Source organism: Pieris brassicae, chromosome 6 (genome assembly GCF_905147105.1).
Source record: "Pieris brassicae chromosome 6, ilPieBrab1.1, whole genome shotgun sequence".
Lineage (NCBI taxonomy): Eukaryota > Metazoa > Arthropoda > Insecta > Lepidoptera > Pieridae > Pieris > Pieris brassicae.
The window spans coordinates 20,061,301-20,076,435 of NC_059670.1; the positions used below are offsets into that span (position 1 = coordinate 20,061,301).

The window sequence follows — 15,135 nt, forward strand, 5'->3', positions numbered from 1 at the left end:
ATTTTGGTTGATATTTTCAGTCGTGGCTGAAAAAAAGTGTGACATTCATGTCAACAGACTACATAATACCAGCTGAGATCTGTGCAATGGTAAATGTGGCACTGGACGCGAAGAACCAAGCGTTGAAGCTATGCGCTGTCGAAGGCGTGGATATTGTACGTACACGGCCGTTCTTATATTTAACTAAAGGATAACGGCGCGTAATGAAACATACATTAACGTTATCTCCTATAACCCAATACTGCTGGCTGCATGTTGTATATTATTTACTTCATGGTCATGTATACTTTTAAACGTTTATTGTAATTACTTTTTACATGAATTTACGCCCCGTTATCCGTAAATTAAATATAGGAACTGCGACGATAAAGGTACTCTTTATATTGTAGCTTGTATTAAGTCTAAAGTTAAAACGTAGAGAATTAATGGATTACTCCGGGTCTCATGCGCCTAACCATAGTTATTTTAAATGTATAGTCACTATCCCCTTTACTCATTAATTCATAGTGATCTTTGTTAACTAAAAAAAACTCTTTCGTCTCTTTCTGTCAAATTGTGTTTACGCCGTTATAAAAAGAGAAAAATGTGGGTAAGAATTTTAAAGAATATCTAATCTATGTGTGAAAATGTCTATAAAATATCCTCGGCTAGTTTAACCACGAACTGGCTTGAAGGCCCCAGTGGCTGAAGTCGAGAGGTTGTGGAAAACACTTCGTTAGCACGATTCACGGCATACCCTGGGTAATGTTTTATATGGGTCCATCCAATGAGTGAACAACGGCATTTGATACTATAACAGTTTTCAATTTGCGTTCGATAACTTGGGTAATCCACTGAGGTATTTTGATCATTATTACTAAATTGGTAGATCAATTTAAATAAAATACTGTTAATTTATATATTAACTAATTGAGGCTTATAGTACGCTAATCAATAAGAAAGAGAGCCTTCCCTTGGAATTTTGCAGTTATGGTTAAACAGTATTTTATTTTCGACGTAACTAACATTTTCAATTCAATAATATTGTATTATAGGATGTAGCAACGCTCAGCTAAGCTTAATTACATTTTTGTAAAATCGTTGACAGTACAAGGTTTTTTTGGTACTAAACCAAAGTAACCTAACTTCGCCAAAGAATAAATCTGTTATTGTATTAGATTTGATATACTAGTAAATCTATGTAAAAGTATTTTTTTATATCTACTCTATCAGAAATAACCTTTCAGTGACAGAGATAACTCTACGTAGCATTAATCTGTGGTCTTTAAAAATAAGATGGCGGATTTTTCAAAATGGCGGCGTTAAGCGTTTGCCAATCTCCGTGCCAAAGAAACCTAAACTGTAATATTTTAACCATGTTCCATTTACATCATCCATCGAGTTGGTTGTTAACATTTTACATGGGTACAATTCACTGGGGGGTCAAAATTGATTACATCAAATTGGCTTCACACACATGCTATGCTACTAATGCTAGATACAGCTTGAGACCATGCACGGAGGCTGCGGTTGACATAGTGCTCCTTGCTACAATTCATTAATAGAAACGCGATGAAGGAATCCTAAATCAAAATTGTTGCCATTGAATATTTGTTTCTTAACAGTCCATATTTACCTTAAGTCAATTGATAAGGTTAGTCAGTGCCAGTATCAATTTAATTCTAACAACTTGTCAAAATATATTCTTAAATTAAAATTTATTACAAAGACTATGCACATTCAAAACAATACTATTGATTTAACGACTACTTAAACATCTAATCTAATCAAGACTGTCAACCTATAAAGTGCAAAGTAAAATGATAAGATCTTCATGGCAATGCCTCCAATCGTCAAGCCGACGTGCTTACTCCACAATAACGCTAGAGACATACATGCATCTAACACTCCACACGGGGTCGCGCAGGTTAAAATGTTAACACCAACCTCTCTCACAGTACCAGTACCATGCTAAAATGGATGCTCAGATCGAGACCTGCCTCCACGCAATGGCTACGGGTATGACGACTCGCCTGTCCGCCGTGTTGGAGGCTACGCTCGCGAAGATCGCGCGGTTCGATGAGGGAAGGTAAATACACATCATTAAATGTATCTTTAATCCCTCACGTAGCCAGCATAACTAATCAAATACATCTACCCAAAAGCGGAATTGAATACGGCTTAAGGTAACCTATATCGGTGTTACAACCGGTGCAACAACAAAAGCTTGCCTCCTGATATACGATGAATCTGTTTTATATACGCAAAGTATTTTGGTAGATGGACTCTAATGCAATATCAGCGTACTAAGGTTATATTACCTCTTCATGTTTTTTCTTTTTCTCATTTAAGTCACAAGTGACAACGAGAATAAACTTAGTATTGCCTTTGCACATTAAGAAAACACTTTTTAAACGGATTGAAGCTATGTATTATTATTAAATACATATAATTAATTAATAATTTTACATTTTAAATTTGATCACGTGACCACGCACGCTGAAAAGCACGCGAAACGTCGGAGAAAAATTTAAAATTATGTAAATAATTATATGTATTTAATAATAATACACAGCTTCAATACGTTTGAAAGGTGTTTTCTTTAAGATAATAAACTTCTTTAAACCTAAATAAAGCTTTCGACGTGCGCCGTCTGTAGGTACTCTGCAATTTCTCTGTCAGTTTGCAATTACGATGTAGCGCTCTCAATATCCGAAGAACGGTGTTGCAACGCCAAGGCGTCAAGACGCCTTGTGTAATGACTTCATTATATTTATTGTCAGATATGTTATAAATGACTATATATTATAGTTTGATCGGGTCAATTCTGACGATTGCGAACGTGTCAGGCTCTGGCAAGGACATCGGGCAAGGTTACGTCACATTCATGAGAAATTCTATGGATCAAATTCGATCTAAGGTAATTATCATACACAAAGTATTATAAAATATATACACTAACATACTATATTAATCTTTAACAAACAAAATATTCTTAATTAATATATTCTTGATTCTCCTATTAAAAATATATATATTTATATGTATTTAACGTATAAACATTTTTTATGTTATTAACTTTATTCGTTATGATATTTACTTATGGATTACAGGTGACAGATGAGCTGTGGATACTTCAACTATTTGAACAATGGTACGGTCAGCAAATGACTCTCATTGGAAACTGGTTGCAGGAGCGACCAGCTCTTCATCCACAACAAGTCGCCTGTCTGTCTATTGTCGTTAAGGTAACGCAATTATGTGTGATACCTGTACGTTCTGATATATATATATATACAGAAATCTTTGGAGCAGTGAGGTCGCCCCGTGAAGCCCGTGTAGTGCCCAGGAGACATCTGTGCTTCTGGAAGGAGCTAGGCTGGCTAAATTAGCCAGGGCTTTACGCACAACGGACCAATTATGAGCAACCAATTATATTAATTGGTATTGGCACAAGTTACATATTAGAACTTTAGATGGCAATTTTGTCGCATAAAGTCTTGTGCAGTAAATAAAATTAACGCAGATTTTTTTTATTAATATAGATATACAAATACATGTAGTGATCATATACTGGTACATGATCATCTATTGGGGCTTTTACCTTAGTAATAATTAATTTAAAAAGAATTTTCACTTGTGACATGTGTACTTTGTATGCACGAGTAAACTACATATATCTATAGGGTTGGTACTCTTAACTCGCGCACTTTTTAAATAATATATATATATATACACTTTTAATATGTATATATATATATATATATATATATTATAATGATTTTTTAAATCTCTAAGTCCGTGGCCATGGTGAACCAATGTGAATATTGTAATATTTATTTTTCTTGCAAACCGACTTCATAAAAACTGGAAGAGGTTATAAATTCGAGGTGCAGTTTTTATGTGTGTGGACCGATCTGCATAATCTAGTCCCATATATACCACCATTGGCACCGACTTATAAAAATAGCTTTGTGGAACCTTCATACCCCTTTATACAAATAAAATAATTATTTTTACTTAATTTACCAAGTTCGTACAGTTCTTACTGGCCAATCAATAAAAATATAATACTTTTCATTGCAATTGAGAGTCGATTATAATTTCGTAATTTATTAAATTACGTGCGATAAAGTAAAAATGGAACAAAACCAACAGTTGTAATGTTGTTACAGAAAATGAACAGTGACTTCGAGCTGCAAGGTGTAATAGATGACAAGCTCAACTCAAAAACCTACCAAGCAGTCGCTCAAAGGATGCATACAGAGGAAGCCACTTGCAGCTTACTTCTTGCTCAGCAGGACGCCGGGTGAGACTTGACTGGAATATATGCTGTCCTATCATGGGCGGATCGTAAATTTTTGGGGATCTAGGCTATTACGGGGAAGTCCCCCGTAATAGAGGCATACGCGAAAAATACACCGAGCGAAAAGAACCCCCTAGAAAAAGAACCTTGGGCTGCAGCTCAAAAAACCCTTTAGTAGCCTGCCTCTATCTACTACATACACATGCAATTGCTAGGATCGTTTAATATCTTCGCAATTGTATAAAAAGGATAAATATATACTATATTGAAAGAAACCACATTTTAACCGGATTGAAGCTATGTATTATTATAAACTTATAATTATTTTACGTAATTTAAATTATAAGTTTATAATAATACATAGCTTCAATCCGGTTAAAAAATGTTTTCTTTCAATGTGTAAAAGCTTTGTTAACAAAAGACAATACTATATGTCGGAGAATGAATATTTTAAAATTCCCGCCACTATGAAGTTACTCGTAGAATGCGGTGTGGTATGGTAAGGTAGTTTGTCAACGTTGACAATTGACATGCCTAGTCTGTGTGATCTACCAAATGTCAGTGGCGCGACTGTTTCGTGGAGTAAGTAAATTCTTTAGTCACTTGAGTTTCGAACGTCGCCTGCGCCGGACGTGCGCACTCACTGTGTTATAATGTCGGACGAAGGTAGTAACACCAATTTTGCAATTATTAATCGCGTTGAATCTGCGACATATATATATATATACTATACCTATACTATATATATATATACACTATACCTTTACGATATATATAGAAATTGAAAAGCAGGCTCAAATTTAAAGGTCTGTAGGCCCCGGGACCATTAAGGAGTGGAGGCCCCGGGCCTGAAATAAATTATTTTTTCAATCAATTTATTCTGAAACGAAGTAGATTATTTTAGTATTTAACAAACATTGATTATATATCAAAACAAAACTTACTGCTGTTTAGTAGTCGTAATTTAAAATATTTTTTCCCTAAATCCGGAATGTTGAAAATGTATATTGAGTTATTAGTTTATAGTGATGTATGATCAAAATGTTATTTTGTTTACCATACAATTAAAGGACTTGTGTTTAATCGAATCTTTACTATTAGATTATTGGCTACTACTACTTGCCTTCTATCTAACACCTAGTAATTTACTAGCGGCAGTGAGGAGGGCGCAGAAGAGGGAACTAAAGCAGGGAAGTCAAAACTTGAGTCTCTCACAGAGGAGGCAAAACTTGGAAATGTTTCTGCTGTTGTTGGGAAGGTAATTTTATATATATACCATACATAATTATTTTACGTGAAGATATTGAAATATAGAAAGTGTTTCGTTTTATGACTTAGGTTACTGTGTGCAGCGCCATCTCTTGTTGACTCTAAATAATATTAAAGTGACATCTATGAATAAACTTAAAAGAATAAACAATTTACTATACTAGTTCATAAAAGATACAAAAGGTGGCGCTGTTTCCAATGTAGGTAACTTTTTGAGATTATAATTATCATAATAATCATTTAAAATCCGAGCGCGGGAAATGTAATAATTTACTTATGTTTTATTTTAGACTGATTATATTTAAAACGTTTTATTTCTAGGTTGGCAACATGTTTGGAAGAGGCATAGGCGAATTATCTACCAAATTAGGAGGTGCTTCATCTTGGTTTTAGTGCGTTGTTTTCTATATTTTGTTATTTATTTAGAAAAATATAATTTTTAATCAATACGTCACTCACGACGTTCACTGTGATGTCAAAATTCACTCATTCCACTATAACACATTTCCCAAAAGGTTATTGGACTTTCACTGACTAATGTTTTGTTAGAAAATGCTAGAATAACAACCAGAAATAATTCATAATGTAGTAGTCTAATATTGGGCGAGCGCCCAAAATATCATCTCAAAATACGCGCCATTTTCTTTTAAGCTATCAACAAAATGGCGTCACTTATTGATAAGATTGTAGCCTATAGTTTAGTATTAACGTAGACTTTATTTTATAAAAAGCTTTATGTACAGTTAGAGGATTGATTTGAAGCAAATAATAATTATGTATAAGTGTAGTATTTGATAACACAATAATTATATTAGATGTGGAAGCATGAAATATTTAAAACATATTACCCAGTGCTAACAATAAAAATACATATCGCTTTGTGCAAAATATTATTACTTTGTAATCCATGGCATATAAAATGTATGTACAATATTGTCATAGTCATGACAAAATTGGGTCGGTGACCCGAATGATTGTTGTATTTTATTTTTCTTCCAGTTAAACTTTTTAACTTTTAATAACTTTCGTTTCATGAACTAATCTATGGCAATTAATCCAAAAAGTCTTGCTCATCAATATATTATGTAGCAAACAAGAGTTTTTTATTAGAAATTATAAACAGTTCTCAAAAACATGATTTATTCTATAAGATCAATATTTTTCTAATGTACCTAGTAATTTTTAAAGTTCTTTTATTCCTAGATTTGTAACTCTTTAATATATTTACGATTCGCGTAATTTCAAAAGTAAAATTTAAAAACGGCGCCAACATTCGCGTAACAATTTATGACAGCAAAAGTGTTGCTATTTTTCGGATTCAGAAAGTTTGGCAATGTTTTTCTTTTGGGAATACTCGAATAAAAATGTTTTGCTGTAGCCTTTAATTATAGTTTAAAGTCTCTATTCAAAAATTAAATCTATTTTGTAATGGATCAAACTTAGTCGTCATGACATTTAATAAAATACTTATTCTAATAACTAGTTAATTAAAATTTGTTAAAAATTATTCTTCTACGCTATTAAAGTTACAAATTTTGAATGACTAGCGACAAATTTTAAGAATCTTAGATAAAAATTAGTCTAAAAAATAAATATTAGACGCTGAATCGCCTTAAAATCTTATTTGAGATGGCTAATCATGTATGTGTCATGTCATTTCATTACACTCGAATCAATATTTCGTTAATATTATATAAGTTTTGTTTAACCTCTGACAAAAAAAACAACAGAAGATTAACAGCTTATTAACATTATGTTTTGAGGCAAAGCCTCTTGACGTCGAATACAAAATTAATACCTGTCTTTCAAGACAAAATCACCAAAATCAACCGACGCGATATCTAGTTACAGTTTAATTTTACTTAGGACCAATGTATTTTTGATATACGCAGAAGCAAAAGCAAAACACAGTAATATTTTATACATATATTTACTCTCACACATACCTCACATTGGTACACTTTACACTTATTTTTCTAAAAAATTCCCAATATTTCACTTTTCACATGCAATATTCACATTTTGATAGTACTTAAAATAATACTTACATATCTATTTAATAATTATTTCTTAAAAATTACTTTATTAGGTTTAACATTATTTTAATTATTTATTTATAAATACATAAAATGTACTACTTGGCCTGATCCAGACTAATCTGAACAAATTAGTTTAAAAGTTTTAATTACTATTTGCGTTTCAAACTCATTGTCATCATCATTCGAGTACTGAGCTCAATGGATAACGTCTAGTATAAGTGCATTATGAGCCGACTGAATTGATAACAGAATAAGCTTGTGACATCTACTTGCGATGGGTTTAAAATCTAAGTAAGCTACTTGTGCCATACTAGTAGCTTGAAATTTGATAGACGCTTAAATGCAGGAAGCACTGTTAAAACCCATCGTGAGTGCAAAAGATACAATAAATTATTTACAATAAAATGTTTACTGTTATAATCGTTTTATTTTTACCTTTTATAATTCAAGAATACTGTTACGACTTATATTTCGATACCTACAAATAAGAGGCTTATTAAAAGTGTATGCTTTTACATTACTAAATTAGTTCACTCACGAAAGTAAATTAGTAATTCCATTATGCAGGTTACTTCAAAGTTTACTAATTTCTAAGTCAGTTATTAAGACGTTAATAGGAAATATTATTATCACAAACCTAGTGTATTATATAACAAGTATAGTTTATAGCAACGCGAATTCGATTACTAAAGCTCACAAGCGGATTCGTGCCAACATTTTTAAATATTGTGCCTTCTATTTTTAGTTACAGCTAATAATAATAAAAGATAGGTAACGTGAACCTAGTACCTCTCGATCTGGCGACTAAAGCAAAAACACCAAGCCGCGTCAGTTCTTTAAAATATTAATATGAATAATTATTCATATTGACTAAATGTCCCGTAATCAAATTCTGTTTTAATTACGTTGATCATAATATGCGTTACAAGATTATTTTTAAAATATGAGTAATTTTAGTGCTGTGAAGTGGTAACCCCGTTGCGTTTGACAGATCGCACACGCAGTGCAGTGGTGCCGAATGTGAACGTGTGTTGTGTATTCGAATTATTTAATGTTACTGTGAATAACAAGAACGTAAGTATTTTCAATGAATTATCACTTAATATAACATATGTATTTGTTAAATTTGTTTAATTGTACATTTAAGAGAGAGTTTTTGTTATTTCGCCCGACATATCCCCGGAAACAACGGTTAAGTAGGTCTTCAAAATAAAATAAAAAGCATGAATGCATCATCTGTTGCATTCGTTGCATTCCTATTGGATTACGTCGGCTCTCCTTTTTTCTTTATGGTCGAATGTCCGAATTATTGATGAAAACATATATTAGGTATTTAAATTTAGGAAGGATAAAAATAGTTGTGTTTAAGAGAGCTTATGCAAAAATGTTACGACTTTGTATTTAGGTGAGGGTTACATACCTGGAATTCTACACTTTTTACCTTCGCCTAAATATTTTTTAGTAATTGGTTTATTTCTATATCAGAACTAGAGTTACTTTAATAATTTCAGTCGTGGTGAATATTATTCCTCTTACAAAAAAACTTTATCGACTAACGGTTAGTTTTTGAAATTCAAGTTATATTTTAATAAGTAAATATTAAAAGATTTGCTTTTATAATATTCGTATAAAGTTTTTAATGCATATTAATTTTTTAAATAACGTGCAAATTGTGATTTTTTTAATGCGGCTAAGCATTTCGTATTGTAACAAATAAATAACAGAAAAACTTTGGATAACAATTAATAGCCCTAACAATTATGCCCAATCATGTCAACTGTCAAGCTAAGCCATTTGTCACTATCACCTGGAGATAGCTAAGTAGCGAGATAAGCAACCATTAGGAGAAACGTAGCATTCTCTGGATGACTCTGGATAAGATTATTAAGCTCATTGTTTACTAAACTTTTAATTTAAGTAGAGTTTTATACACTCTATACTTAAGCAAAATTAACAATAATTATCACTTCTTTTGTTGTCTTGCGTCCTGCCATAACGCTTCAACGGAATTAATTTTAATTTAGAATGTTTATTAGTGACACATTTAGAAGATTTTTTTGTCTTTTTTATAAACTTGGTTATCATTATCCACAAGCTAACTAGTATGTCGAGTAGAAATATATAAGTAAGGCTTTGTGTCGCCAGTAAAGCCTGGATTCGAAGTTCGATTCCCGGTCTATGGACTCGGCGTTTGAGTTTCTGACAAATTATCCTGGCAACTGTCCTGCCTTGACACTGGGCTCAAAGTAAGATTTACTGTTAAGTCGTCTTTTATGTGTATACCTTACCTATAAAGTACCTAAATATACGATGAACTTTGCAAATAAAAGAAGTCATTGTCAAAACGATTTCTTTGACAGCTACAACACATTTCCAACGACCTTAACCTGATGCTCTATTTTTCAAAAAAAACTGTAATAACAAAATTCCTAAAACACTTGCCAAGTTTCACCTACGAGTTGAAATGCGCTTGTCATTGCCTCACCTCTAATTTTAGGGAAATACGCCAAACATTGACAACACTAAACGTACCGATTTGTGCCGCAATTTTATACGAACACTTAGACTTAAGGAACTCGGAATTTATAATATAACTTCACATACAAATTTCCGTCTATATATAAAATTCTTGGCTTCTGTAACCTTACTCCTCGCTTAGGCGATTTTTATTTATTGATAGGGCTGAGAATTAGTTGTACGCTTGTGCCCCTAAGCAACCGTAAGAGTAAATTACGAAGAAACAAAAAACAAATAATTGTCGGGGAGTATGTCAGGGTTGTATATTGTAACCACTGCTGCGCTAAGGCCACTTTAGCGCGAGCTGTAGGAAGACTAGAGATAGGTGTGGAGGTAATGGAGAAATCATAAACAACCTACGGTACACAGACAAAACACAGTTCTGATTGCTTCAACAATAGAACACCTGCAAACACGTATAAACAGCGTAAATGACAGTTTGACCATTAATATTGCAAAAACAGAGGTAGTGGTTAATAATACTATTGAACCTGTCATAGATGTAGCAGGTAGATCCCTTGATTGCGTGCAGCAATACCAAGTCCTTAGGGACATGGGTAAACGAAACACGGGATTCCGATCAAGAAATTAAATCTCGAATCCAATTGGCTTCTTTTGATAATCTGAAAAGAGTATGTTGCCGCCACATGAGTATCAAATTGAGGGTTCAATCTTACCAGGGTAAGACATCTCGCCAGTACACACTATACGGCTGTGAGGCATGGACTCGAAGAAGACATGAAAGACACAACGGTCATTCATACAGTAATGTGACGATTAATCGAATATACCATTATTAACTATTTATTATGTAATTGGACATATGAAATCCTTTTGTAAACATTGATGTCTTCTATGAAACTGTTGTCATCACATCATTTTTGCTCTCAAACAGCACACACAAGGAAGGTAATTAGATACTAATGAATATATGTAAGAGAAAAGATGTACATGTGTGAAAATATCCTCAGAAGTCACATATCCATGCACCTTCCACACAACCGAGTAGCCCACAATATCGCAGCGCACAACTCCCGAAAGCATTCTTTGTATTAAAGAAGTCACATGGGTCTGCAAAGCATCAGCGAATAAACGCTGTAAACACATTATGTAGGAAGAAATAAAATAATAATAATAGCAAATAATGAACACAGCAAGATTTCTAAAACGACTCGGCGAAAGGTCTTCATGGAGTTGCTGAAAATGTCCAACTTACGGGACCTTAATTTAAAAAAAAATTAACTTATTTTCATCAGGGATGATTCATCGATAATCAAATCGTCATCGATGTAGTAGTTTTAGATCTTTACATATGAAATTGACATTTGATCGTACAGGCCACGCCTTCAAAGATTTTATTGATTCCCGTCCGAATGTTTTTTTTTAGTTAAGGGATCAATGAACTCTCTATAAGACGGCAAAAGTGCATGGATAGCAATTGTACTTACATATTAATTATATGGTTAATTATAGATATTTAAAAAACAACGACTTTTTGTTCCTCCCATACAAAACGCCAATTTCATATGTAAGGACTTAATATTAGTGAATAAAGCGACACAGCGCTTTATTTTACATATTATAACTCCATAAGAACTAGTTCTCGTAAACTCATGAACACACTTTAGAATTTTTTATAATATAACCGCACTTATGCAGTTCCACCCTAGCCCGCATTCTTAAAGATGCTTATAATATAAAAAATGAACTTTAAACAATTCATTATTGTTAGGAACAATAGCGAAGATTCTATTAGGTTTCGATTTTTTATGACTCTATGATACGTCCGGGATTCTCACCATTACTCGCTAGAAAAAGGTCGAGTCTAAATAATAATTACACAAAATATACGCGTAGCTAAAGTGTATTTTCGTAGGAAAAATGTATATATAAACAGTGTTGGTTAGTTACAACGTGCGACTCTCGTTGCTGGTTTGATCCCCGGCTGTGCACCAACTGTCTACGCATTTAACAGTAGCCGGTACGGTGAAAAACCGGGAATGAAGGGAAAATATCGTAAATTGGCATGCAACTCAAAAGGCCTACCTATTAGAAATGATCACATACCTAAAATGTAGCGTCATTTCTATGTAAAAAATTATATGAAGGCTTTCTTATTCTTTGAAACCGGAGGAGAACTCTTCAGTGTTCGAATCTATTAGCACACACATTTTATGTATGCAAGCGTAATTGTAAGGTTCACTCTGTGATCTACAAATATTTTGCCTTATCCTAATAGCTCGTTAACGAGAGTAAATACTGATTACGAATGTTTACCGACCTAATTTAATCACGGCCAATGAAGTCAATTGTCTTGATGCAGCCAATTTGTTGTTTTAAAAATCGGGACAGACGCGAGACACAAAAAGTAATGCTTTTATTATTCAATTCGTAAAAAAACATCGCACTTCTCAATTTTCTTTATTTTTCCGTGATATTTTATCAGCAACAGTTGAACAGCTTTATAGGGGTAGACAGAAAGCACGGAACTCACACTTGCTACGGTCCTGTTATACACTTCATGATATTCATCATGCATGATCGTCGCTTATCGGTACTAGTAACTAGCTCCTCCTGGATTTGGTCCAGGTATACGACAAGGCCTACCTAACCCAACCCAACCTAAAAAAACTGTGCGGGAGGGGGGAGTTCTGCGGTATAATAAACTTCCACAAAATATAAAAAGTACAGACAGCCTGGTAATATTTAAAGTAAGACTAAAAGACAATCTCTTGAGTGATCCCAGTCCCAGTGACATAAATGAAAGTCCACCTAAGTTCTACAACGCTAATTCATCCTTGAAGCTTCTTAATGACCCACGACGCGAAAAATTGTATCTTCAGTGTATAAGCTCTGATGGAAGTGAGCAATTCAATTCAATAATAACTCTTTAATTTCGCTTGATGTAAAAGCTTGGTGTGCTCAGCAAGGCGAGACGGTACTTCACTCCGGGCCACCGCTTGCAACTCTATAAAGCGCAAATACGGCCCCACATGGAATACTGTTCTCACCTCTGGGCGGGGGCTCCCCAGTACCAGCTCCTTCCACTTGACCGTATCCAACGAAGAGCGGTTCGAATCGTCGATGACCAATCCCTCTCCGAACGGCTCGATCCTTTGGCGTTGCGTAGAGATGTGGGGTCACTCTGCATCTTCTACCGCATTTACCATGGAGAGTGTTCAGAGGAGTTGTTCGGATTAATACCTGCAGCTGAGTTTCAGCATCGGACGTCGAGGCAAAATACAAAATTCCACCCGTATCACCTCGACGTCCGACGTTCCACGACTGAGCGTTTTTCAAGGCAATTTTTGCCGCGCACTACCGCTATGTGGAACCAGCTGCCCACTGAAGTATTTCCGAACCAATTCGACTTAGGGTCCTTCAAGAAAAGAGCGTACAAATTATTAAAAGGCCCGCAACGCACTCGCGAGCCCTCTGGCATTGAGTGTCCATGGGCGGCGGTATCACTTAACATCAGGTGAGCCTCCTGCCCGTTTGCCCCCTATTTTATAAAAAAAAAATATATATAATTTCCATATAAGGAGTGGTTTATCTTATGGAGCCTGATTGGTCGTACGCTGGTGTTGTCTTTAACGTCCATCTGTTGTCCAGGTATCGTGTTACATGACCAGCACATTGACATGTTAATTTCAGAGCTTGTGATAGAGCAAATTGCTACAGTTTGTACTCTTTTTACTTTGAGTATCTTCTTTACATTTAGTATACTTCTTTTCATAGCCCCTTGTGCGCTACTCTTTAACTTACCTTTGCTGTATCATTTGGCACCCACTTTAATATAAGCACAGGTTCAAGTAGACAAGTGGAATTACAGCCTAGTCAAGTAGAAAATTCTAGTTAATTAGATAACATGAAGTGAAAACTAGTATCACCTTTTTAATACTGACGTTTTATACTTAAGTAAATACGAGAAAGTTAAACATGTAATTACGATATTATTACTAAACATAAGTGTTATCACTCATGGGGTCGTGTGTTCGTAGCCAGACTGTGCACCTATGTACGTAATAAATTAAAAAAAAAAATCAGCGGCGCTTCAACCATTTGGTCTGGGCTTCAGAATTCTGTATGATGAGCATTTGTCAATCTAATAGCCAAGAAGGTGATAAGATCAGTCAGGTGGTGCACAGTTGTACATGGTAGCCACTAGACCAACTCTGTTCAATACTAATAATTTATTTGCACAAATATCGTATAGGTATATTACAGAAAGTAATACAGTGTTGGCCTAGTGGCTTCAGCGGCGCGACTCTCTGAGGTCGTAGGTTCGATCCCCGGATGTGCACCAATGGATTTTCTTTCTATGTGCGCATTTAACAATAGCTCGAATGGTGAAGGAAAACATCGTGAGTTCAGCTTGCCTTAGACCCAAAAAGTCGTCGGCGTGTGTCAGGCACAGAAGGCTGATCACCTACTTGCCTATTCGATATACAAACATGAAACAGATACAGAAATCTGAGGCCGAGACCTAAAAAAGGTTGTAGCGCCATTGATTTTTTATTTATTCATACATTGCTACAGCTAATGATTACATACTTATTGTATGACATAGTTTTTTCTTAATATTTGATTTAAACCCACCTAGTATATATGCGAGAATACTTCTACAAGTCATTTCCTTTAACGTGAAACCAATCTACCGTGTTATAGGGGGATTACTGTATAACATTTGATCCACTTGAATTAAAATCGTCAAGCTAACTAACGGTAATAATTGCTTCGAGGTAATTGTCTAACACATTTTTTCCACAAATCATTTTCGCGAGCGCAAACCGTGAATTACAGTTACAAAAAGATTATGAGTCAATTGTATGAGTGGCAACTCAAAATAACACCTCAAACGCGTTGCCAACCTCCAGGTAATTTAATGACGTATAACCAATGAGCGTACGACATTATGCCAGGGGTCAGTGATGCCAACAACAAGAATGTTCCTTCACCAACATCAAACAAATATCGATTAAAAACCCTTAAAGTTTTTGTATATACATTAAAAATTCAGTTAAT

The 15,135-nt window shown here is 34.4% G+C and overlaps 2 protein-coding genes across 14 annotated transcripts in view; both read left to right on the forward strand.

Annotated features, from left to right (window-relative positions):
* Positions 1–8,004, forward strand: part of LOC123711205 (calcium-dependent secretion activator) — a 53,344-nt gene extending 45,340 nt beyond the window's left edge. For 12 of the 13 annotated variants that reach the window (XM_045663681.1, XM_045663673.1, XM_045663675.1 and 9 more), the window contains 7 exons: positions 21–155; positions 1,938–2,068; positions 2,791–2,899; positions 3,093–3,227; positions 4,155–4,288; positions 5,438–5,543; positions 5,876–8,004. In XM_045663681.1, the coding sequence (XP_045519637.1) occupies positions 21–155; positions 1,938–2,068; positions 2,791–2,899; positions 3,093–3,227; positions 4,155–4,288; positions 5,438–5,543; positions 5,876–5,947 (822 nt within the window). In that variant the 3' untranslated portion in view covers positions 5,948–8,004. The remainder of the gene's footprint in view (positions 1–20; positions 156–1,937; positions 2,069–2,790; positions 2,900–3,092; positions 3,228–4,154; positions 4,289–5,437; positions 5,544–5,875) is intronic. The other variant, XM_045663679.1, reaches the window with a different exon arrangement.
* Positions 8,005–8,410: 406 nt separating this feature from the next.
* LOC123711208 (LIM domain and actin-binding protein 1) overlaps positions 8,411–15,135 on the forward strand; it is a 38,617-nt gene continuing 31,892 nt past the window's right edge. Inside the window, exon 1 of the mRNA XM_045663686.1 lies at positions 8,411–8,667. The gene's annotated coding sequence lies outside the window, so the exon portion shown is untranslated. The remainder of the gene's footprint in view (positions 8,668–15,135) is intronic.